Source organism: Diabrotica virgifera, chromosome 6 (assembly GCF_917563875.1).
Source record: "Diabrotica virgifera virgifera chromosome 6, PGI_DIABVI_V3a".
Taxonomy (NCBI): domain Eukaryota; kingdom Metazoa; phylum Arthropoda; class Insecta; order Coleoptera; family Chrysomelidae; genus Diabrotica; species Diabrotica virgifera.
The window spans coordinates 160,215,854-160,243,412 of NC_065448.1; the positions used below are offsets into that span (position 1 = coordinate 160,215,854).

The 27,559-nt window shown below is 34.3% G+C and overlaps 1 protein-coding gene across 1 annotated transcript in view; it reads right to left on the minus strand.

The window, feature by feature from the left end:
- Positions 1–4,313: 4,313 nt before the first annotated feature.
- LOC114335635 (serine proteinase stubble) overlaps positions 4,314–27,559 on the minus strand; it is a 326,052-nt gene continuing 302,806 nt past the window's right edge. The window contains exons 7-8 of the mRNA XM_028285901.2: positions 8,778–9,046; positions 4,314–5,353 (exon numbers count right to left, since the gene is read on the minus strand). Of these exons, the coding sequence (XP_028141702.1) occupies positions 5,037–5,353; positions 8,778–9,046 (586 nt within the window). The 3' untranslated portion in view covers positions 4,314–5,036. The remainder of the gene's footprint in view (positions 5,354–8,777; positions 9,047–27,559) is intronic.

A 27,559-nucleotide genomic window follows, 5' to 3' on the forward strand; every position in this document is an offset into this window, starting at 1 on the left:
TTGTTTCAAAATAGGGGTTAAGTTCCCTATATCTGTGATGGTCTAGAGTTGTATGTCCTCTAAAGGAGTTGGGCATATCATTTTCATCTATGGAACTGTCAATGCTCGAGAGTACAAAGTACCTATTCGACAGGAAGAATTGTTGTCTTCTGTCAACAAAATTTAACTGTCAACTGAGAGATTTTTATTTGAACACGATGAAGCAGTCTGCCATACCTACTGGGAAATCCGTAATAATATAGTTGCAGAAACTGAATATTCCTGTTTTAAAATGGTCTTCAAGAAGTACTGGTCCTTCCCATATCCCCAAGATATTGATGAAAAATTCCCTTCGAACTACGCCAGTTCGAACAATTCTGTAATAAAATGTAAAGTTAAGGTGATTTGAAATAATTTTCAGCCAGATTGCTGCCAAATATTAGAAGGTCCTCTGTCAAAGAGAATTAATGTAGTTTTAATCATAATCGTAAGGGTGATTCCACACAGTGGTAACGCTGACTAAATATTTGGTCCAATTAACTTGCGCCACACACTACTTTTCTTTTTGTTTATATTAGTATAATTAATTTGATAAAAGTATAAGATTTATTGATTAATTGGCAAAACCACACAGTATTAAATACGCTTAGCCGTATCCGTTTAATTTATAATAAATAAATTCTAATTCAGATAAATTAAATTGTGTTGCCTATTGGTTTTGGTAAAGTTCATATGAGTCTGGGATCGTACGTAGTAAGTTCACTTGTATGTGGCTGGTGAGAAACTCATCAATTTTATGTCGATTTTTTAAAAAATGTAACAGTAGAAAGGTAAACCATCGAATATTGTACCTAAGGTATCTGAAGGTAATATCGCCAAGCTAAGGTTTAGAATTTTTTTGTTGGATAGTGGGTCATATTATAAAAAATGTCACAACTTCAGCTGTTCAATGAACTACTTGAAATTACGTAGAATCCACTAAAAAAATAATTTGGGTATTTTTACACATTTACTGGACAATTTAAAAAAAAAGTCTTGTTTGGCGATATTTCCAACCCTTGTCGGCAATATCGCCAACCTATTATTTCGAACGCAATACGGTCTAACAATTGAACATTATACTTCAAAATGATATATTTGCTGAAAAATATCAATAAGTATTTAAGAACAATAACCTTTTTGTACCGTAATCTGGAGTGGTTAGCTTATCTGAAAATGAAGTGTCATGTTTTTCTTCGTCTGATGTTTCCATCTCACTTAACTCTATATCATCAGAATCACTGTTCCTTGTCAATGACTTAATTTTTCCAACCTTAGACGTATCTGGAGAAAGTTGCCAAGGCAACCAAGACTCCAAGAAGGGATGGTAACGCCAAGGCGTTATTACCATCCATTGGACTTGGCGATATTACCGACATGCACATAAATTGTTTGTAATTTGGTTTTAGAAGATAAGCAAAACTATGTTAAAAATAAGAAAAACTTAGGAAACAAAGTACAAATCACTGAAATCAAATAATATTACTCATCAATAACGCCGCTCCAATCTAATAAACACAAAATATATAAAATTATAAACGGTACTCCTTCTACACCGAACACTGATACTCAACTGTCATAAACACCGCTGGCGAATCTAAGGTGATCGCAAACATGATCACGTGATTTAGAATACTATGAGGAACATATCCATGTTGCCATTTATTATTTAGCAAACATACTTTCTGAGAAATCACGAATTGGCGATATTACCAACCTGGCGTTATTACCTGCAGATACCTTAGTATTTGTAGTAGAAAAGAAGTTAACTACACAGTATTGAAACCAACTACTCAATCCTTATTTGAAGGGCGCGTCGATGGCAATATGCTACTTCTGAAATTTCTTACTTCTCCCATAATTCAAGTTATTAATGTACATACAAATATTGAACATCGGTATTCAAATAATAGGGTTTTTATTATCCAAGAAAATGAAATCTTTTAACCCGTAACCAATGACATGCGGTATATCATACCTTGCTGAATATATATTTTGTTGCAAACGTGTTTTATAAAATATTTTTAAAACACCATCTGCATACCTTTAAGTGGTGTGTAATTGTACCTGCTCCCAACTGCTGCAGTTTTAGTATGGTTTAGTCTTTGAGCTACATTGACGTAAAATTATCTTGTGGAATCACCTAACGCATATAAGTTTTTTTACCTTTCTATAGTTTAAAGCAGTCCAGTTTATTCTTTCGCTGTTAGTATGGCAGCCAGTTGTTCCAGTTGTTCTACCTTTAAGTAGTGCATTATTTTACTATTTTTATGTTACCAGTACTGTTTACAAGTTTTTTTGTCATCATAATTCAGCCTCAAAGTCCACTGCTGAACATAGACCTCCTCCCCTAGTTTCCAATCCCGTCTATCCTGCGCCGCTCTCATCCAGTTTTATTAAGCATTCTTAAGACGTCAGTCCACCTTATAGGCGGTTGACCGACGCTTCTCTTGTCCTTTCTTGGTCTCCATTCTAATAACCTCTTTATCCATCGCCCATCTGTCATTCAGGCTATGTATCCCGCCCATATCCACTTCAACCTGGCTATCCTTTTCGATGACGTCAGTCACCTTTGTTCTTCTCCTAATTTCTTCGTTTTTGATTTTGTCTCGCAGAGTTGTTCCTAACATTGGCCGCTCCATTCTTCTCTGCGTGCCTCTTAGTTTGGTCGCCGTGGATTTAGTTAACGTAAGCATTTCTGATCCGTACGTCAAAACTGGGAGGACGCACTGATCAAATACCTTTCTTTTAGGCATGTGGGCAACTCACTTTTAAAAGTTTCTCTCAGTTTTCCATATTCTGCCCACACAAGACCGATTTTTCTCTTCAGTTCGTGAGTCTGGTTATCCCTGCCAGTCGTGATTTCATGTCCCAGGTATTTATATCTATCAATGAGTTCTATTTCTTTCCCACCAATACTGATGTTCTGGTTGGGTACCAAATTTGTCATTATTTTTGTTTTCGAGATGTTTATATTTAAACTTACATTTTCTACAGTCACAACGAGTTCCTGTACCATTTCTCTTGCCAACGCAAGTTTTTTTTTAACTCAAAAAGGATTTTGTAAGAACCTCCACCATCTTTTTAAATATTATGCATGCAATCATAACTTTCTTGATAAAATAAAGTTTATTTTATTTGGAGCAGTACTTTATTCCACAGCAGTGTGAAGAATCATTTCGTAGTTGATGTAAAAAACAAATACAGTACCCACTACAAAATAAATTCAAGATATTGAAAACAAAGGAGGATAGCCAACGGGATGACATACCGCATGTCAGAATCTACGTCCTGACATCCTTGTCAGTAGTTAAGGGTTAAATCGCTTTTTTATGACATATAGGACTCTACTTTACTTCTTACACAGAAGTGGTACATACAAATATGTTTATAGTATGTAGGTATAGTTTTGAATTTAACAAACTAGATTGCTAATTTCTTCGAAGTACCCCCCCCCCCTAAACCTAATGGAAATTAGGTCCCAGTGGATTTCGTTTCATACTTTGGGAAAATAGTCTTTGAAGCCTCCTAATAAAAAGTTGTCATGGGCACAACTCAATCGTATGAATGATTTTCAACTTATAGAGGCACAAACTCGGAAAATTATAAGATTTACTGGTTATTCCAATTCCCTGAGTTACTGGTTATCTGGCAACATATGTAGAAGTTTGGATCAAAGAAAAGTACTAGTAGTCCAGGATTTTTTCCTGGCTATCCAATGGCGACCTTTACATTGACCTTGACCTTCAACGGACGTCATCTTCTAGAGTTTCGAGGGTTTTTGGCATTAAATTGATATAAACAGATTACTCATGGGTTTTTGGGATCGCTAAACACGAATATGCCATCAGAATTGTCCTCCGGAGGACGTGGTGGCCAGAGTCACTGCAAGGGACGTCATCTTCTAGAATTCCGATGGTTTTCGGCATTTAATTGATGCAAATGAATTACTGGACGGTTTTTTGAGGTCGCTAAACACGAATATTCCAGAACCGACTCCCGGAGCACCTGGTTTCCAAGGTCAATAAAAGGGGCTCCTGGAGTTTCGAGTGTCCTTGGTACTACAGTAATGCAAACGGATTAGTTATAGGTTTTTGGGGTTGCTGAACACGAATATGTGATCAGCACAAATACAGGAGCACCTGGTGCCTAAAACAGGCTATCTTCTGGAGGAATCAAATGGATTACGCTTAGGTTTTTAACTCCAGATGATAACCTGTCTTAGACACTAGGTGCTCCTGTGTCTGTGCTGATCACGTATTCGTGTTCAGCAACCCTAAAAACCTATAACTAATCTGTTGGCATTAATGTACTCGAGTGTACTGTATGTAATGTACTGTAAAGTACCAAAGACCCTCGAAACTCCAGGAGCCCCTTTCATTGACCTTGGAAAACAGGTGCCCGGGAGTCGGTTCTGGTGGCATATTCGTGTTTAGCGACCACAAAAAACCCTCCAGTAATTTATTTGCAACAAGTAAATGCGAAAAAGCATCAAAACTCTAGAAGATGACGTCCCTTGCAGTGGCCCTGACCACCACGTCCTCTGGGGTCAATTCTGATAGCATATTCGGTTTTAGCGATCCCAAAAACCCATGAGTAATCTCTTTATATAAATTTAATGCCGAAAACCCTCGAAACTCTAGAAGATGACGTCCGTTGAAGGTCAAGGTCAAAGTAAAGGTCGCCATTGGATAGATAAGAAAAAACCTAGACTATTAGTACTTTTCCTTGATCCAAACTTATACATGTTGCCAGATAACCAATACCTCAAGGAATTGGAATACCCAGTAAATCTTATAATTTTCCGAGTTTGTGCATCTATATCTTGAAAATCCTTCATACGATTGAGTTGCGCCCAAGACAACTTTTTATCAGGATGCTTCAAAGAGTATTTTCTTAAAGTATGAACGAAATCAACTGGGACCTAATTTTCATAAGATTTGTGCGGGGTACTTTATAAGTGCGCTCTTTAATAAATATTTCTATAAATTTGCGGGGCGAGATCCAAAAACTCTAATCTAAAATTGTAAAATCTGATTGATCCAGTCTCGAAACTCGCTTATCCTAGTGTAAACGCCGGGTTGGTTCGGCTCTGCACAGCCGATGCCCCAGGAAATGACACCAGCGAGTAAAAAGCGATTATCTTGTCGCTGGATAACCATCGGACCGCCTGAATCGCCTTCGCAGGAATCGAAGCCGCCACGTCTCCAGCCGGCGCAAATGAAGATGTGTGGGATGTGTTCGATATAGCCCGCGGCTCGGTACATCGATTCGCAGACCGTGTTGTTGATCACAGGAACGGACACTTCTTGAAGGACACTCGGTAGGGGACCATCTGAAACATCAAATACGTTAGCTTTAACAAATACATTACAATAAAAACAGATATAGAATTAATAAAAGCCGTCAAAAATAAAAACAGGATCTGTAACATTAAAGTGTATTAAGGGTTTCAAACTTTAGTTATTCCGAAAAATATCGCAAAAAAATATAAATTGTCCAGGGACCGAAGCTTTTCATCCTCGCAATTTTTACAGAATGATTTGCTTGAAAATTTGAGAATAAGTAGTGGATAGTCCAAGGATCAAAATCTGTACGATGTCGAAAGGCGCTTTTACCATGGGGATGGTTACCACCCCATCTCGGGGGTGATAATTTTTTATTATATTTTGACCCTAAAAGTTCATAGAAACATTCATTCTAAGCAAAAAATGTTTTATATATTTTTTTGATAAAATTAATAGTTTTCGATTTATTTGCTATCGAAAGTGTTAGTTTTATATCGAAAAAATCAATGTTTTTAGATATACTCATCTACGATTTACTCAATTTTTGCCGTACAAATTTTTTTTCGAACCAAGTTCTTGGGAATTGAATAATCTACAATTTCATATTTAAATTTTTTTGTATCTCTGATGCTAATCTTTTTATTCTGAAGAAAATGGCATTTTTTACCAAATTACAAAAATTCGTTATTCGCTTTTAACTCCATTTTTTTAAACTAATCATTCTAAGCCGGTCAAACTTCTAGAACCTATTTTATTAATACATAAATAAAGAAGGCCAAATAAGGTCAATGACTAATTTTAATTAGGGTGGTGATTAGGAGGGTGTTTCCGATCACTTTTTTACAGAAAAATAAATAGGGACTGACAGTTTTTTCATTATAAGTCACTTAATTTTGGATCTAGAGGAGACTTTTGATCTAGGGTCACTTTTTTCTATTTCTAGAGATAGATATTTTTAAATATTTTAAATTAGTCTCAACAAGTTATCCTCTAATAAAAATGCATAGTTTTACTGTCTTTTGACTTTGAAACTGCAATATTTATCATTTGACGAATAGGCCAGGGTAATAAGACAAAAATATACCCTGTTCGTGACACTTCAGCAGCCAGGGTACTGAAGCGTTTTTTCGACAGGTAATATCTGTAGGAACAAATTATAACATTATAACTATTTCCTGCATAGGATCTGGCGGCCATTTTTGTTTATAAACAATTAACTGTCAAAAAATAACAGCAGCCCCTTTTTTTAAATCAAGGGAAAACAATGAAACTTATGATTTTTTTAGTACAAATATCTTCGAGATTATGGAAAAAGCTTGAAAATGACATATTACAAAGTTTGATATACTCATTTATTGTTAATATAATTGTGAAAAAACTTCAGAATTGCAAAAAAAATATTTTCTCAATAACTGTTGTAAAAATTAGTCTACAGCTTTGAAATTTTTGTCAAATGAGGGTTCTTTGGTGTTTAATATGTGATAAAATTTTTAAAGCGATTCATTTAATTGTTTAAATTTTATTCAAATTGTTTAACCCAGGGACCATTTTTTTTTCAATAAAATAAGTCAGAAAAAATGACCTTAGAACCATTCCACAGGTGTCAAATGAAAGAGCATGAGCTACATTTTCAACATGGTTCAAAAAGTGATTAAAAAATGCATTTATTAGTAATAAATAATTATGCAAAATATCGTAAATTTTTCTTAATAAACTTTTTCCAAAAAAATTAACTTTTTTACCCTGTTTTAAGTGCACAACTACCAAGTAATGTTATCTATATCATAATTGATGAAAAATTGTAATAAATACGTATAATTTCTTATATAAAAAAATAAAAAGTCTATAAGGAAAGATTTAGGATACTTTTTCATAATTATTTATTACTAATAAATGCATTTTTTATTTACTTTTTTTAAAGTAAGTTAAAAATCTAGCTCATGCTCTTTCATTTGACACCTCTGGAATGGTTCTAACGTCATTTTCTTCTGACTTATGTTATTGCAAAAAAATGCTCTCTGGGATAAACAAATTGAATAAAATTTAAACAATTGAATGAATAGCTTCAAAATTTTTATCACATATTAAGCACCAAAAACCCTTATTTGACAAAAATTTCAAAGCTGTACACTAATTTTTACAACAGTTATTGAGAAAATATTTTTTTTTGCAATTCCGATATTTTTTCGCAATTATATTAACAATAAATGAGTATATCAAACTTTGTAATACGTCATTTTAAAGATTTTTCCATAATCTCGAAGATATTTTTACTAAAAAAACCATAAGTTTCCCTGTTTTCCATTAATTTGAAAAAAAAAGTGAAAATGCCATTTGTTGACACTTAATTGTTTATAAATAAAAATGGCCGCCAGATCCTACGCAGGAAATAGTTACAATTTGCTCTTATAAATATTACCGGTCGAAAAAACGCTTCAGTACCCTGGCTACTTTTGGAGTTATTAGCAGAAAACTTATTAAAAACATTGACTTTTTCGATACAAAACTAACACTTTCGATAGCGAATAAAGATCGAAAACTATTAATTTTATCAAAAAAAAAGGTATAGAATATATTTTACTTAGAATGAATGTTTTTACCAACTTTTACGTTCAAAATATAATAAAAAATGTTCCCCCCAGATGGGGTGGCAACCACCCCCATGGTAAAAGCGCCTTTTGGAATAATATAGATTTTGATCCTTGGACTATCCACTACTTATTTTCAAATTTTCCAGCAAATCGATCCATTCTGTAAAAATTGCGAGGTTTTGTCCTATTTTAAGTTTCATTACTTGGACTAAAATAAATTGGAGTATAAACTCTTTGATTCAACAAACTGAAGTAACATTGAAATGTCAGCTATTATTGTTGTATAAATAATAATTATAATAAGTGTTTATTAAAGTAAAGACTTTGTCGAAATATTGTTAGATACCTCGTGATATTATTGTGTATATTATCTGACTCTCTCTAGGATCTCTCTATTGTATGTTGGCCGCATTAAATTCGCTTCATGCCCATTCCATCAGTATTGACAGTTCGTTGTTTGCTACACATTTTTCTTTGTTAAGTAGAACGAGGGCTACATTTTTGACTTTTCTCTTTCTCATGTCTATTTCGGTCATTATTATTATTATCTTTCCATTGTAATTTGTGCCCGTGGTCTCGGACATGTTTCCATATCTGGTATTTCTCGAAGTCTATGTTCGTATGTTTCATGCTAGTTTACCCTGACACTTAGTGGCTTTGCACTTTCTCCCACGTAGAAATTGTCGCATTTACAGGGTATTTTATAGATGCAATTTTTGGATCTTTTTTATAGAAGGCAAGGCGTAACTTTGTGTTTTTTGTAATGCCAGTATTCTTCCACTATGGTATATTCCTTAAATCTTGGTATTTTACTTTGCAAATAATTAATGTAGTTTGTGTCTATTCCCTTAAAATTTAATTTAAAGATGACCGTGCTTACCTTCATATAGCCTTCCCCAACCTGTTACATAGGCAGTTCTTCCAACGAAATTCTCATCAGATTGCGGAACACAAACTGGTAAGATATTTGGTTGGAACGTGACAGGTTCGTAAAACCTTAGTAGCGCTAAATCATATTCGAATGTACGAGGATCGAATTGAGGATGGGACGCTACTATTTGAACTCTTCTCTCTTGATGCAGATACGGTTCTGATTCGGTAGAAAGATCGTGCTCACCTAACCGCAGTAGAAGATCGCTCGGAGGAACACTGAAAAAAAAAACAAATGCTTATAAGTTTTTTAAACATATTAAAAAAATATCACATACATTGTAAAATATACAGCGTGTCCCAAAAGTAGAGGAACGGTCGAATATTTCGCAAACTAAACATCGGAGCGAAAAACTGAAAAACACGTTTTCAATAATTTTGAAAAATCTATCCAATGGCACCAAAGGCAATCCCCCACTCCACCCCCTGGAAGTGGGGTGGGGCTAACTTTATAAAATCTTAAATAGAAACCGCCAGTTTTTATTGCATATTTTGATTCCTTATGTAAAACTAAGCAACTTTTATTTTGGGACATTTTTTCGAATTGTGGATAGATGGCGCTATAATCGGAAAAAACAATTTACTGTAATACCATTGGTCAATTATAATAACGCTCTAATATCTCGAGAAATACACTTCAAAATGAAAAACCAAAAAACATGTGTTTAATTTTTTTCAAAAACCTATCGAATAACACCAATCATGACCCTCTACCCCACCCCCTACAGGTGGGATGGGGGTTAACTTTAAAATGTTAAATGGCAACCTATATTTTTTATTGAAGAGTTGGATTAATTATGAAAAATTGAGCAACATTTATTTAAAACATTTTTTAAAATTGTTGATAGATGGCGCCATAATTGGAAAAAGTCTATTTATTAGCGCCATCTATCAACAATTCTAAAAATTGTTTCGATCAAATGTTGCATAATTTTTCATGGAGAATCCAAATCTGTAATTAAAAATGAGGGTTGCTATTTAAGATTTTAGAGTTACCACCACCCCACCTCCAGGTTGTGGAGTGGGGGGTCGTGTTTGGTGCCAATCCATAGGTTTTTGAAAAATATTTAATACGTATTTTTTTGTTTTTTCTTTTGAAATGTATTTCTCGAGATATTAGAACGTTTCTATTATTTACCTATGACATCAGGATAAATGATTTTTTTTCAATTATAGCGCCATCTATCCATATTTCAAAAAAAAATGTCTCGAATAAAAGTTACTTACTTTTACGTAAGGAATCAAAATCTGGAATAAAAACTTGGGGTCTCCATTTAAGAATTCAAAGTTACCCCCGCCCCACCTCTAGGGGGTTTAGTGGGGGTCGTGTTTTTTGTGATTCCATAGATTTTTGAAAATTATTGAACACATATTTTTCAGTGTTTCGATACCATGTTTATTTCGAGAAATATTCGACCGTTCCCATACTTTTGGGACACCCTATATACTTCTTATTCACTCTTCCACAGATAAATTTGGAAATATTCTTCTATCTATCTCTAACTTCTATTATCAAAATATTTTACAAGAAAATAAATTTTACAAGAAAATAAATTTTACAAGAAAATAAATTTAATTTTCTTGCTAGATATTTATAGAGGACTAATTCATTCAAAATGTAATTATTCAATTTCAGTAGTGTTTAGTTATCCAGTCTTCAATGTTTATAATTCTGACATAATTTTATAGCCCACTTGGCAACTGGCCACTAAACGTCTTTCAGAACCAGAAGAATACTGGTGTTAAAGTAGAAAAACCGACTAAACCGTCAATTATAATACCTATTGACTTATACCTAAGTAAATTTAAAATATTACTATATTCTCTCTCCACGCACCTTAAAACTCTATATAAATAAACGTTTTAAAGATTTTTAAGAGTAAACAGTAGCGATCAACAGGTAGCAACAAAATATAACTTCGGGAGATAGTATCATAAACTTTGGCAACAGTGGTAATCTTTGACAATATCTAAGATTAATATTTTGACAATATCATAGTCGCGCTAAATGGAAGTAACAGAAAACGATTTTATAATTAATAAATAGATATTTATAAAAATAAACCAAAATGGGTGAACATTTTATATTAAGATAGGTATTTAGAAAGGTATTTGCATGAAATATCTAATAATAAAACAATAATAAATAATCATTTTTTGTTGTGAAGCGAAACAAATTTCGATTTTCGCATAATTTTGGCACGGTCTTTAATGGACTTTTACTTGGAAGGTTTTGCGTTATTTTTCGTTTGATTTATTTTTCCATTTTGTTAAACTATTGATAATATTTTTAGAATAAAAAATCCTCCTAAAGTTTATATACTCGCATTAGAATTTGAAATATTTTTACGTAAAATATACTTACCTACCTACATATTATAACTAAAACTCACAAAGTTGTTCTGAAGCTATTTCCTTGTGGCATTTTTATAATCAACTATTTTAATGGGTAATAAGCCACAATTTTACCAAAAAAAATGATTTTATTAACGTTTCGAAGCCCAAATCGGGTTTCGTTGTCAAAATACAAAATACTACTAAAATAAACAAAATTGTTGTTGCTAGGTAAAAAAATTCTTCTTATAATTTATTTAATCTGACTCATTTATATTGGAAATTCAGACGTATATTATACATTTTAAAGTAGAAGACTTTAAAATGATATCGTCAATATTTATGAGTTGCATTCCTGGGACGACTTTACTAAAAGATAGTTCATTCGATTACATGAAATCAATCCCAACTCAAGAATATCCGTCACAAAAACATCATAGCATGTGATCTGTCTTTAAAATGACAACCAATTGCAACGATGACAGTAAAATTCTCGCGTTAGAGATTTCATAGTAAATCACGAGGGAAAACCAGGAAAAACCTCGTGATAAAAAAACTTTTTTTTTGAAAGTAAATTAAATAAATGTAAAACCAAATACTTACGATGTCGGGATAGTATCACGAGGTTTTTTCCTGGTTTTACCTCGTGATTTACTATGAAATCTCTAACCCGAAAATTTTACTGTCATCGTTACATTTGGTTGTCTTTTTAAAGACAGATCACATGCTATGATGTTTTTGTGACGGATATTCTTGAGTTGGGATTGATTTCATGTAATCGAATTAACTATCTTTTAGTAAAGTCGTCCCAGAAACGCAACTCATAAATATTGGCGATATCATTTTAAAGTCTTCTACTTTAAAATGTATAATATACGTCTGAATTTCCAATATAAATGAGTCAGATTAAATAAATTATTAGAAGAATTTTTTTACCTAGAAACAAAAGTTTTGTTTATTTTAGTAGTAATTTGTATTTTGACAACGAAACCCGATTTGGGCTTCGAAACGTTAATAAAATCATTTTTTTTGTTAAATTGTGGCTTATGACCCATTAAAATAGTTGATTATAAAACGCACAATTAACAACAATCTATTCTTTCAAAGAGGCCAACAACTTTTACAACAACAAATATATAATAAATTAACTATCAATAAACACTACTTTCCTATGAAACAACAAAAACTAATTCTTAAATTAACACACTACTGCACTGAACAGATATCGATAAAGATTAGAGAACAGATTAGAGAAAATCTGACGCAGCGCAGGTTTGTCAAAATGACAGTGATAATTTCTCTATGTTGCCTAATTAGTTATTTAGTTATAATATGTTCGATTTCTTGTTAGAAATAAAAAATTTTAGTAGTTCCAAGATTACACAAAATCTAGGCATGGGATAAAAAAGTTTATTTGAAGAAAGTTTTTTTTTCTTCTTAATGGCGGTACAGGCTTTTTTTCAATATTTTATTTAGTTATAGAGTAATTTCCACGTACTAACATATTTCTGAAATTGGGCTCTGTACCGCCATTCTTTATTATATTACGAATATGTGTGCCAAATATCTCGACAAAATATTCAAAATTAGAGCCGCAATCTTGGAACGCGTTTGTTGCTACCTGTTGATCGCTACTGTAGCCTCTTAAATAATAAATTTAATTACCGGTGAAGGTTGCATTAGTATTCCGCTAGGAGCGACACCAGCGAAGCTCAGAGCGTATATCGGAAGCTGCTTTGTCGATCCACGGAGTAGCGCTACAGAGTGGTCCGTCTGCTTTGGGCCTAATAGGTACTATTTATTTGAGCAATTTTTTATGCTTATATTTATTAAGGATTTCATCTGCTTGATATATTTCTATTCTTTTGTTTTAGTTTAAGTAATGCTTAACTTCGCCGCTCTTGTTCATACTATTCAGAGTATGTATTAAACAGATGTTTTATAATTTATTCTTATCTAACCCTCCATTTAACAAGGTTTCGGTAATCTTAGTTATAGGTCTTGATAACAGAATACATAATATGAAATTGTCTGAATAATACAAGCACCGGTGCACTATTCCTTTCATCTATGCAAACCCAATCTTCTTTGAGAAAACCACTTGTTAGTTCAACCTTCGAGACAATGTAACTGAGGATGACGCTGATGTAATTTGAAAACCTCTTGATGTGCAAAATTAATGTGACGTTCTATTCTTAGGATTCCTGCATGAGTTCAACGGTTGAGTGCGGCATGTAATAGAGAGATTCTTAATTATTGCAAAGTTTTATTAATACAGTAGGGATGAGAGACTTGGTTTTATTTGAGGCTTACAGTGAATGTATCCATTTGAATTTTTAGTACCGTGAATAAAGAAAAATATTTAAAAATATTAAGTTTTTTATCACTTGCTATTTTGACCACACGTGTCTCCCTCATTTTGCTTATGTGGGTATTCCATTATTTTTTCTATTTAATGTCCATTCGTTTATACACTGTACGTTACATTATCTTCTAATGTATTTACTCCGCTTTCGATTTCTCGGCGTATTTCCTGTAATTATTTTTAGTACCTACTCTCATTCTGCCGTTTCTAGTAGTGTACTTCGAAGTTGCAATCCTTAAAATCACCTCCCACGCGTCTCTTGTAGAATGTTTTATGGATATATTATAGTAACTATATATCAATAAAAGAGCTTTTTATACGAGTAGGCACAAGATGGTGGACAGCTGGTGTGAGGAAGGAGGCCTGAAAGTTAACCCTCAAAAAACATGCGTTGTGCCCTTCATCAGGAAAAGAGCACTGCGAAGCTTATAGCCACTAGCGCTCAAGGGAGTAGAAATCCCATTCACAAGTCAGGCCAAGTACTTGACTACACAGAAAAAAATATTGAATAAATAATTACAGAGTGCAGGCACTTACATTGAGAAATTATTAAAATAAATAAATAAATTAACACAGAACACATTTAATTATTAAAATAAATAAATTAACAGAATTATAATAATCCTATGTGTTCTGTGTTAATTTATTTATTTATTTTAATAATTTCTCAATGTAAGTGCCTACACCCTGTAATTATTTAGTCAATATTTCTTCTGAACATACACTATCATACAATAATAGCTTAAACAAACTCCTTCCTTTCTCAGATCACCTTTAATATTCTACAGTTTTTCAACCAATTTTAATTTGACATTCTTTTTATTTAATTAATTTTCTTATTTCTCTACATTTAATAGATCTCCTAGTGTTAGGCACCTATAAAGATACAAACTAACTGACATCCCGTAGTCCTATGACCAGGAACAATACAAACTTGAAATTTATTCCTATTTGTCATTTTTATTACTTCGACCTCTGCCCATAGCTCAAAACACCTAAGAGCAAAGACCTTCACAATCGTACAAGTGTTTACAATAAGTTAATTTACACCTTAGCTGCATTTATGAACATTCTCACCCGAACGTTTTCTTTCTCATAACTAATACATCTGTCTCTGTTTCACATCACACATCTGCCTTCAGGATCCATTCCAGTTCACTGTGTTTTGACCTACGAAGCATGTCCGCTTACCCAGTCCCTCACCTAGCTATCCTATTGGCATAATCTGGAAGTTTAAACATGTTATCGATGAACTTACAAAGCATCCCTTGTAACGGCATCATTTAACTACTTGTAACGCCGACCTGAAGATGATCTGAATAATGTAGAGATCGAAACCGGTCGTCGAAGTATTATTAAATGATTGTGAGTAAGTCTGTGTTTCTTTACTTCATTTAAATCTATTTACATTTCTTACCGAATTGACGACCACCCTTAGTGGCAAATCAAGTTGTGACTGTCGAAACAAAATAAATTCAACAATCGCGTAAGGTAGCACAAAGCACAACAGTGAACTTACACAATCATCGTCGTTCGTACTGAACGCTAGATTTTAATATTTAGCAGTTTTACATCAGTTTAAAACAAACCCACACAATCGTGTGGGTACGTGCTGAAAGGGGTATAAACGAATGGTAACCAAATAGAAAAAATAATGGAATAACCACATAAGCAAAATTGGGGAGACACGTTTGGTCAAAAAATAGCAAGAGATAAATCACCAATCGGTAGAAGTATAGGCCGACCGCGCAAAAGATGGAGTGACAACCTTCCATAGAGGTATTAATCCGCTAATGAACGAGTAGAATTGCTTATAAAGAGGAAACAGAAGATAAATAAGATAAAAGTTGAGTGTTTAGCCACATCTAATCATGAGCTCAAAATAGAGCATAATCGACAAAAATGAGGGAGGCCTATATTCAGAAGTAGACGCAAAGGGCTGATGATGATGATACATGAGTTACTAAAGCTGCAATTAAGATTTAGCTTTAGATTATGTGCACTCATTATTCAATAAAAAAACAACTTTTTCTTGATTTTAGTTTAATCTAAGTAATTCGTTTAAGCAGGTAAAGCACCTGGGTTTGATGGTATCCATCCTGAGTTCTCGATACACAGTGGTGCATACACTAAACAATGGCTTGCAATGTTCTTTAATGATATACTTCAGTCAGGTAACATTCCTTTCTCACTTAAGCGAACAAAGATAATTGCAATTCCGAAACCGGGCAAATCAAACGATAAGCCAGAAAACTACCGCCCCATAGCTCTACTCAGCATGGTATATAAACTATTAGAAAAGCTTCTCCTCAACAGAATTAGTCACAAGATACTAGAAAATGTCCCCATTGAACAAGCTGGCTTCCGCCCTCATCGAAGCTGTACGGACCAAGTACTGTCATTAACAACTTTTATAGAAGCTAGTTTTCAAAAAAAAAAAACAAAAAACAGCAACAGTATTTATAGATCTAACAGCAATATATGATACTGTTTGGAGACAGGGATTAATATATAAACTGGCCCGTATTATCCCCTGCAGAAAGATAAGCTCATTGAAAACATGCTGACAAACAGAATCTTCCAGATTATAATGGGAAAGGAGACGAGTAGACAGATGAAACTTAACAATGGCCTTCCACAGGGTTCTGTCTTTGCCCCTTTACTTTTCAGCCTCTATATTACTGACATGCCTGAAACCGAATATCGAAAGTTTGGATATGCTGACGACTGGACCCTTGCAACAAGCCACCAATCTTTAGAAACTATAGAAATCATTCTCACGAATGACTTATCCATCCTTAGCGAATAACTTAAGAAATGGAGACTACAACCAATTACTACAAAAACTGAAGTATCAGCTTTTCATCTCAACAACAAGCTGGCAAACAGAGAATCGCGAGTGTATTTTAATAACAAGCTGTTGAAACACAATAAATACCCGAAATACCTTGATGTTACTCTAGACATAACGCTGACATTCAGAGAACACCTGACGAAAACAGCAGCAAAATTGAAAACACCCAACAATATAATACAGAAACTCTGCGGCACTACATGGGAGTCCACAGCATCAACTTTAAGATCCTCTGCTCTTGGCCTGATATATCCGGTGGCATAATACTGTGCACCAGTGTGGCTAAATAGCAGGCACACCCACCTGGTCGACACTCAACTAAACCGTGCTATGCGTATGATAACAGGCACAATTAAGCCCACTCCTACAATGTGGCTACCTACCCTTAGTAATCTAGCACCACCCAACCTACGCCGCGAACATGCATTGGTTAAAGAATATAACAAAATAATGGACAGTCATCAGCTACTAGTCCACAACGACATCCCCGATATTATTGGAAACCGTCTCCGATCCAGGTTACCCCCTCTACAAGCTTCTCAAGCGCTGCAGCAATCCAACTTTGACATAAATACCCGATGGAGAGAAGATTGGGAAAGTAAGACAGATCCACATTACCATAGTCTACCGGACATCATAGGAAAACCTAGCGAATTTGAACGTCCCCGTAAGATTTGGCCAGCCCTTAATCGAATTAGAACAAACTGTGGAAGATGCGCCGACTCCCTCTACAGATGGGGTAAACTTCCCTCGCCTTCTTGTGACTGCGGCGCTGCAAGACAGACGATCAGTCACATTGTTCAGGACTGCCCACGCAGAGCATACACAGGTGACCATATAGACTTTGTAATGGCAACCAAGGGTCAATCTAATATATAAAAAAACTGGACTGTTTTTGATGCATTTTATAATGCATAAATCTAAATATATTCTATGATGTACTTAAGCCATACGCTAAATAAAAAAAAAACAAACTCGTTTAAAATGATTTTATTGCTTATTCAGGTCCTTATTGTAAGTACGTATTATTCCAAGCGTTTAGAGAATAAATAGGGTAAATGGAGCAAATGCAACAAAACGCAGCGTTGCACTTGGAAAGTTTCCCCAGACGGGATCCATCGATTGCGCCACAACACCCCGTGACCTAATTCCGTGACCTATCTCCATAAATGGGCTGTCATAAACTTGAAACTGTAGCAGGGATAAAGCGCATGTAAAGTAAATCCTGCAGGAGCCTGAGAATAAATAATGCCGGAAATTAAGAGCTATGTGGCGAAAAAAAAAAAGAAAAAAAGGAAACGAAAATTTTGTTTAATGTAATTACAAAAGGCTTTTCCTTAAAGCTTTTTAGGTTAACAAAGAGTTAAAAGGTAGATTAAACGGAGCCGTAAAAAGTATTATAATTTGTAAAATTAAAGAGGTAAGGCTAATATAAATACAACCGCAATATACAATTTTTTAGAATTTAAATTAATAATTGTCAAATTAGAGTGTGTGAATAAGTTAGCTATTTTATTTAATGATTTAGCCACTAAGCGCTTTAACCCTTATCCGGGCAAGGTGGGTCCAGCGGACCCGAGACTCCAATTCTTTTATCATAAACTGATAAAAAAAAAATTTATTAAATTTTATGCATCACTGAATTGGTTAAGAAGTATGTTTCCTTCAACATAGTCATGAGCTATTCAAAATATGTATTATCATTTTTGAAATTATTGCTTCGAAAGAATTTTGTCACGTAAAGGGCAACACGGGCCCTCGGAACCTATTTGTATTAATAAAATAGATGAAGTCTAAATCTTTGTTACAGAAGTCAATCTGGCTAGTGATGCCGTCGAGACCGAGACTAGTCTCGTCTCGTCTCGTCTCGTCTCGACTTTTCGAGACGAGACCGTGGTTCAGTCTCGTCTCGCCTAGTCTCGACGAGACGAGACCCAACGAAAGTCTCGTCTCGGCGAGACGAGACCAAATGAGAGTCTCGACGAGACCAAACGAGAGTCTCGACGAGACCAAACGAGAGGCTCGACGAGACCAAACGAGAGTCTCGACGAGACCAAACGAGAGTCTCGACGAGACTCTCAATTTAGTCTTGAAGTTTTCAATAAATACGTGTATCTCTTCAACTCAATCAAGATCTGCACTGTAACAACAATTGAATGTAGCATTATGATTGAAAAATCAAGTGTGGCGTGGCGGATAAATAAAATTCAACTAAGGTGAACTGTAAATATGCAAAATAGATAAAAATTTTATAAAGCACACCTTGAATAAGGAGTCATTTTGGCGCACTAGTCCTTCGGGAAAGTCGAGGAAAACGCATCGTTTTCCAAACATGGATTCGTACGTCAAAATGACTCCTTGCTCAAGGTCAAGGTGTGCTTCAGTACATAATGCTGCACTTACCTATACGAAGCACTTTTCTGCACGTTTGCGCGTTGCGCCTATTTCTTTATTGCGTTGATATTGCACAGCCTATAATTTCTGATTTATTAGCAACCACGGAATGAGTGATTTATCATACTGATCGCAGAAAAAATTATTTTTCCGGTTAAAGTTTATTTGCGCTGCAAGAAAAAATCCTCCGCAGAGGCTTGCATTTACAGTTGTCACACATTCTTTTATTTGTGTTAGGTATGGCTTTGTACTTAAAACGAAACAATACAATAAAGACGAAAATTTTATTTTGTACAAAATGGCCGATGAAACAACAGAATCACACATTCTAAAAAAAGTAACATTAATCTCAAAAAAATAAATTTATAAGTAGTATAATGAGTAATTAACATAATTAAGTACTTATTAATAATGCCTACATCTACCTATAAAAGGAACAATTCTGGTTATAAAAAGTTATTCATTTTCTTTAATAGACTTGTACAACTTATTGTTGCACCATGAATTAATACATAAAAGGCATCTAGCCGAGTCCGCACTCAATCTATTTCTATGTTTTCGAATAGTTAATCCGGCTCGCGAAAAAAGTCTCTCCGCTGGCACACTTGTAGCAGTAATACTAAAATAATCTCGAGCCATTTTCGACAACGTTGGATATGTAGAAGCATTTTGATTCCACCATTGCAAAATGTTCGCATCTCTGGGGGCTCTCGGGCTATTGAAATACGCATCTATTTCGTTACGCCATGTGCTCTCCGCAGATTTTTGATTTTTCATTTCAAAAAGACAACATAAATCAAAATCTTCATCCTCTTCTCTAGTGGAATGTTCGGTAGTCTGAGTGGAATTACTTTTAAACTCTGGTGCATAATATTCATTCTTATAAATTTCTTCAAATTTCTGCATCGACGAATTAAGTAATTCCTTGCCCCAATCTGTCAAATAGAAAGTTTCTTTTTTGTGTCGAGGATCTAACAGTAATACCACGCAATATATCCAATTGGCTTTGGTATAGTGCTTAATTAATTTATTACGAGCTGCCTGGAAAGCGAGCAGTATCATTTCATCCACTGATGTTCTATTTTCTTTGGAGTCTAGAGCGAAAATTTCTTCTTCTAGTTTGTCAAGTAACATATTGAAACCAATTACCACCAACGGCAGCGTGACATATTCTTCTGCACTCAGTAACACAGACAGTGATTTAAAATATTTCAATATTTTCTGGATTTGGGAAAATATTGCCCAGTCATCCTCACGTATTTTTAACGAACTTAATTCGGCATTGTTCTCGCATAGGGCATTTAATGCCGGTTTCAGTTTAATTGCAACAGCCAACATGTCATTGGTGGAATTCCACCTAGTGGAAACATCCACATTTGTTGCTAAACATTTAATGTTCGTTACGTCGCAACAACTTTTAAATTTGTTTTGCCACTGTTCACTTCGTTTTATTTTTAGGAATAATGTTCGCAACTTACTCAACGGTTTTTGTTTTTCACCCGCATCTTCTTCTTGATCAGACTCAGATCCACCATCTTCCCCATAATCGTCATAATCATTTTTGGGCTCGTCTCGTATTAACTTCAGTATGTCTTGGACAGCAAGATTTAATATGTGAGCGAAACATCTGAAATGTTGATCAACAGGATCAAATTTCACATTAACATCGTCGGCCATTATTTGAGATAATTCGTGCATAAATCGGGTATTAGAGGCGGCGTTATCGACTGTAATGCCTTGAAGCTTTTCAACAATGTTGTACTTTTTTAAAGTTGAATAAAAGAACTGAGCTATATCCCGTCCTGTGTGGTGTCCGTGTGATGGTACAAAGTCAATCACCAGAGACTGGAGCGTATAATTATCGTCTACATAGTGAGCGGTTATCCCGTAGAACGATTTATTGGCTACAGATGTCCATCCGTCTATTGTGAAAGAGACTTTTGAACTATTGGCATTCATAATCCTTATTACACTCTCTTGCATTTTATTAAATCGATCCATAGCTTTTATCTTAAGGCTCGTACGTTTGGGATACACCAGTTGTTTATTTAAGTAGCCAAAAAGCTTTTGGGAGAAATCGTCTTCAAAAAAATTAAAAGGAAGGTATTTGACAGCTATCCACTCTACAACCAGCTCATCAAATTCAGGTTGACTGATGGGTGCGCACGCGCTACCAAACTGTAAACAATAAACCAAATAAATATGTTAAAGACCAATTTTTTGGAGTTCAAACATGACAAACATACAGGTTGGGGCACTTAAGACGGATCGTGCTAAAACTGCGTTCCCGTAAAAAAATTAAAAAAGCTTCAAACGAAAGTTACACCGAATCAAATTGTTCATATTTTAAAGAATAGATATACAGGGTGTCCCTGAAATAAGCGGCATAAATTTAACCACAGATTCTATGGACCAAAATAAGTCGATTGAAGCCAATTTATCTATATACAAAGTTGCTTCGTTTGGCCGTGAGAGGGCGCCAAAGTTTATTTTTATTTTTAGTTTTTCTGTAATAATTCATACGCGGATCGTTAGATTTAGATGAAACTAGGTACCTGGATACTGCTTAAGATGCTCTAATATCTGATATGCATATCAAGGTCATTTCGATGCGATAAGGATATAAACCACCCCCACCGTAACAGAAACCGTGGTGTAACTTTTTTATGGATTGGACATTCCAGTCATTATTTTTTCTGGTAAAATACCAACCTATTCCGCATGTTTTTTGTCTCTTACAAAAAATGAATATCTGCAGCCGTTTTCGAGATAAAAAATATTTTAGTAATCGCAACCCCGAATTTGGCAGTACCTAAAATTTTTTTTTTGGCTCATTTCGAAATAGGAAAACGCAGACACAAATTCCTTGGACTAAAATAAGTTGATTTCATTCAATAAATTTTTGTCGAAAAATGCTTGGTTTTTCTGTGAGACCTATTGGAATTTATAACGAAAATTTCTAAGTTTTGTGCCCTCTCACGGACAAACGAAGCATTTTAAGACAAAATTCTTATAAGTAAAATGTACTTATTTTGGTCCAAGGAATCTAAACCTGCGTTTCCCTTTTTTCAAATGAGCAAAAAAAAATTTTTGATACTACAAAATTTGGGGTTGCGATTACTAAAATATTTTTTATCTCGAAAACGGCTGCAGATATTAATTTTTTGTAGGAGACAAAAAACATGCAGAATAGGTTGCTATTTTACCAGAAAAAATATTGACTGGAATGTCCAATCCATAAAAAAGTTATACCACGGTTTCTGTTAGGGTGGGGGTGGTTTATACCCTTATCGCATCGAAATGACCTTGATATGCATATCAGATGTTAGAGCATCTTAAGCAGTATCCAGGTATCTAGTTTCATTTTCATCTAAATCTAACGATCCGCGTATGAATTATTACAGAAAAACTAAAAACAAAAATAAACTTTGGCGCCCTCTCACGGCCAAACGAAGCAACTTTGTATACAGATAAATTGGCTTCAATCGACTTATTTTGGTCCATAGAATCTGTGGTTAAATTTATGCCGCTTATTTCAGGGACACCCTGTATTTTTGACTGTACAGAATTTCGGGTTGGGGCTGTGCACCCTACATGTTATTTCAGTTTTCAGTTGCTCGTTGAATTTTATTCAGGCTCTGATAAGCATACGTGGAAGATAGGGTCTACTAACTTTTACCGTTTTACCGGTTTTTTTGGGAAAAATTACGCTTACAGACCCTTCCTAATTGTAACATCGAAACACCTTGGAAATGAATGAAGAAACGTTAAAAAGTGAGCACATCAGCGTTGCACAGAGCATAAATGTTGCTTTCATTTTACAGTCATACAGTTGGGTATTGCAAATTAAGAATTATTATTAAAACTACACGGAAAAAAATGTGTGAGAAATTTGTGGCGCAAATTTGTAGCAAGCAAATTGTAATTTGTTTCTACTGTTTTTGTATAAAAACTGCCTTCCTATTAAAGTGGTGGAGTGGAATATACAATAATTTAGGAAGTTTCGTGTATTACAGAATGAAATACCAAAGAAGAGAAGGTACTACATTACTTCAGTGCATTACGTTGCAGTAAATGATGCTAATTGCTTGTTGTTGTGAGCGCAATTTGGATAGTACTGGTTAGGATCTATTGTAGTAATAGTTACCAACATAATTACTATTGCAAATTAGTCGTAGCAACGGTTATAAATATTTGAATGAAAAATTCCTATGAATAACAGCAGTGATGTTTGTTATAGCGGCCAACTTTTAGAGTGATAAGGAACTTTAAAGCGTTTGACAATGGTTCTGTTTCCATTTATAAAATCCAAACTAATTGAAAAGTGAATACAGGTGTGCGAATAAGGGTTTGCGAACGCATTTGCTACTATAACGTACATCTATTAATTGCCATTTACTAGTAAATGGGTAGGTACCTCTAACTTAGGTGGGTACCTAGGTTATTACTTGTACAAAAAATGTAAATAATGCACCGTTGTCATCGGAAGCCTTCGGGCTACAATTTTGTAAGGGACGAAGTTTTTCATTTGAGTCCTCGTTTTCGAGATATCGAGTGATAAGTGACAAAATCCGGCAGACCGAATTAATTTTCGCCGCACTTCAAACGGAGTTACGACCTGACAAAGATCGAATGGCCCATATAGGCGCCAATGCATTTCGTTAGGTTCTCGATTTTTTTCCGACGAAACGGCTACATGCAGTTTGATGAAACTAGCATCAAAAAATTGCGTCATGTATAGTGTACCTTGAACAATAATTAAGGAAGCTTCGTGTATGAAATATGCAAGAAGAGTAGTTACTACATTACTTGTAAAAATAAATAGAAGTTTCTACTTTGCCTTTGAACTAGAATTTTTTGGTTTAAACTAAACTAGGTATTGCCATTTTAAAACAACTAGCAATGTTTACATTTAAACTTAAACTACACACTTCATTTCTAAACATCTGATAATGACTTTTTAAAGTTAACTAAAATACAAATTTCTGTTTTTAAACAACTAGTATTTCCTGTCATTAAACTCAATTAGAAATTTCAGTTTTAAAGACGAAATTTCTACTTTTAAAGTCGGAACTTTTAATAACTTTTCAACAACTAAACTATTATACACTTTTAAACTAAACTGGAAATTTATACTTCAAAATTATAAATTTTTACTTGTTAAACTTCTATCAAATTTCTGTTTTTAAGGTAAACTAGAAATTTTTGCTTTAGATTCTTACGTGCTTAAGTTAAGTTAAGGTTAAGTCTTAAATTTGCTTTATTTCTTGAATTTTTTTTGTTACGTTACACTGCGTACACAATCATATTAGTTTGGATATAAAATGTCAGATATTTATCAAAAATATTCTTTAAGTATGTATAATGTTATATCGATGTTTATATAAATATCATTATATTTGCCAACCCTTGTAAAAATATTATCATTGAGTCAGGGAAAAGTTGAAAAATCGTCTGGAAGAGAGAGTCTGGAAAAGTCAGGGAAAATTATTTTGAGAAAAAAGTGTCTACCCTGTTTTACCAAAAACTGTTTGGGGTCCGTCTCACCCTAGGTGGTCCAACTAGACCGTATATGGTGGTTCATGTAACCCTTAACGGTTGGGTTAGTTGGACCATTAGAACGTTTTGTTTATGTTTTTTTATTGAATACTATGTGTTGTTTTTTAGAATTCTGATTTTGTTTATGAAATGTGCAATAAAGTTTGCGTAGTTTGCTATTTTATAACTTAATTAATTAAGCGTATTAAAGAAAATATTGGCACTTTTGAAAATGTGGTCATCTCCCCCGGAATTACCCAATATATGTAAGTACATGGTGTTCTTTTTAAAATAACGAAGTTGCCAAGTGCCTAAACCGAACATTCTGAATAATCGATAAACGTAAAATAAAATAATAAAATTTGTTGACTTTTTGAATTTACAGACTTACGTGGCAATTGATATTATGTATTTTTAATAATTTTTGAATTTTTATGCAGAGACGATGAGGCCGTGACTAGTTACCGTTAATTAGAAAATCAAATAGTAAGGATACGAAAAAAAAAAGAAAGGCAACATTGGCTTACCTGATGCTGAGAACTCCGAAACATATTGGAGATTGTTTGCTGTTTGATAGCCGATGTCGATGCTGCTGCATTTATGCCTCTTCCATGTGTGTTGTCGGCAGGATATAGTTGAGAAAATTCCTTCTTGTGTCGAGCTCGTAAATGCTTCTTTAATCCACTCGTGTTTGATTGTTTCATTTTTAACTGAACATTTTTGCCCTGCAGTTTACATAATTTACACTCTGCATATTTTTGGTTCAAATTGTTGTGCAAATAGGCGAAGAGATTTTTAAATTTTTCTGATTGCGAGTTGGCATTAACACGTGATGTAGAAGCACTGGAGTAAGATTCATCTTCCGGAAAAACTGATGACTGAGAACTGGACGACATGCTCGTGGTTTCACATTCCTCTGGGACAAAATCTTTGTCTTTGTCACTGTCATCACTAGCACAATATGGATCTTGTTCTTCGAGAATCTCGTCTGCAGCTTCGTCTCCAACTAGTGGTTTTGCACGTTTTACAGTGGTTGATTCAATCCTGGCACTTCGTTTCATTGTTGTAATTCACTCTACACAATACAATATATATACCGTAGTTGTAAAACACATTAAAAATGCTTACAATCAATATGTAACACGCGTATTCGACGTATTCGCACTCGCATTCGCTGATTGAAAAATTGTTGCGATTGCAAGAGCTAAAAACAGACTGAGACTTGAACCCAAAAGATAAGAAGTAGCTAAGAGAGAAGGACCCATGCGGTTAGTCATCGAATTATCAGGTAGACGAAACACAGGAAACAGAAACATAAACTATCCTGGGAAATTCCCATCTGCAACATCTGCAAGCTGGTGTGGTTTATGACCTACCGCCAAAGGGCCAGACCAGTGAGTAATTGCAAGTACAGGCCAGTCGCATTAGGAAGGTTGAGAAGAATTTACAATATACTTTGCATTATTGATGCAATTTAAGACGGTCTCTAGCGGGTGCTTCCGCCATAAAGCATAGAAACAGATTGTGCGGGTTTTCGGAGAATATGACAATTTGTACTTCATACGTGGAAATGTGGGAATGAAATAAAAATCATTAGTCGAGACTGGGCGAGACTAGACGAGACTAGACGAGACCATACGAGACCATACGAGACGAGACGAGACGAGACGAGACTGCATTAGGTCGAGACGAGACTTTAACTTAGTCTCGTCTCGAGTTAACGAGACGAGACGAGACTAAGTGAAAGTCTCGTCTCGTCTCGTCTCGTGGCAACACTAAATCTGGCAGTCAGGTAATGTTTTTGTGGATTATATACACGACTTTTATGATTCTGGCAATCCAATAATAAAGTCTAAACGTGTAACAAACAATGTAAAACACCTCTTTGATGTGAACATCAAATAAATGTTCACATCAAAGTACAATACGTGTTATATCTATTCTAAATGAATTTTAAAAACTGATAATCATTGTTGGAATGGAATAATATTGTTAGGTAGGTACCTATACATATATTGAAATAAATAATGCATCTGCTATCAGTCGTTTGATATCGAAGTTAGTGTCGACAACTAAGCTCCTAAAATTATATTGAATTACTGTGAAAGTAGATAGTGCGAATAAAACGTCCCGAAAAGTAATCTTTGGTTTTTTTATTTTTATTGTTTTTTTTAACCTAATACTTAATAATAATTTTATTTGTCATATCAATTTGCTATTGTAGTTGGGAATAAGCTAATCTTGTGGCTTAGTCCCAAATAAAATAGTAAATTGATATGACAAAGTATTAATTTGTAAAAGTAAAATATTAATATTCTTCTGACTTATGCGTTTTATTCATTTTAATATTGTTTTTATCGGTATTTTTTACATTAGCTGCTAATTACCATAATCTTTTCTCAGAAGGGTTTTCACACAATAATGAAAGGCAACAACACCGTAATCTTTTTCCAGCGTATGCGTAACATCAACCCTTCTTTTCAAATAAAATAGCCTGTTAGATTTACAAAAGTTTTTATGTATTTATTAATTCAATCTTTGTTTTGCTCCAACTGTTTATTACTTGTAAATAAATATTTTTCCAAGTTTTCTTGCATTTCATTATCTTCTGGAGCAATTAATCAGGTTTTAAAAAATTATATAAAATGAGACCTGTCAATTTTTATATACGAGGTGTTTCATTAATAATTGGCAATATTTTACCTGTAGATTCCGAGGTTTAAAAGATTAAGCTTAAATCCAAATCACTTAATCCAAACCAAAAGCAAAATTTGCTTTTAAATATTGAATGCATGTATTGTTTTTAAGAAATTTAAATAAATAAAATTATATTTTTTTTGTCAATAACGATTAAAATTTCATTTGCGTAATAAATGCATTCACATAACCCAAAAATAATACTAACATTATTACTTTAATTAAAATACATTAATGAAAATAACTGTGCCGCTTCATTTTTAACAACATATCTCGAAAAATACCGACTTTATCGTTGCGAACTACGCCAGTCAATGGGAGCAAGAATAGGCTATTACCTCCGAATTCTATCCTACTGCATGGATTTTAATGAAATTTTGGGCCTAGCCTCTACTTATCTCCTGATTCAAAGACTACCCTATGCGATGTGTGCTTTTATCTTGGGGGTGGTTCCCACCCCTTCTTAGCGGTGGAAATTTTTTTGGTTAAAATTATCACGGAATTCGCTAGAGAACCTAATTCTAAGCAAAAACTCTTCTATATATTTTTT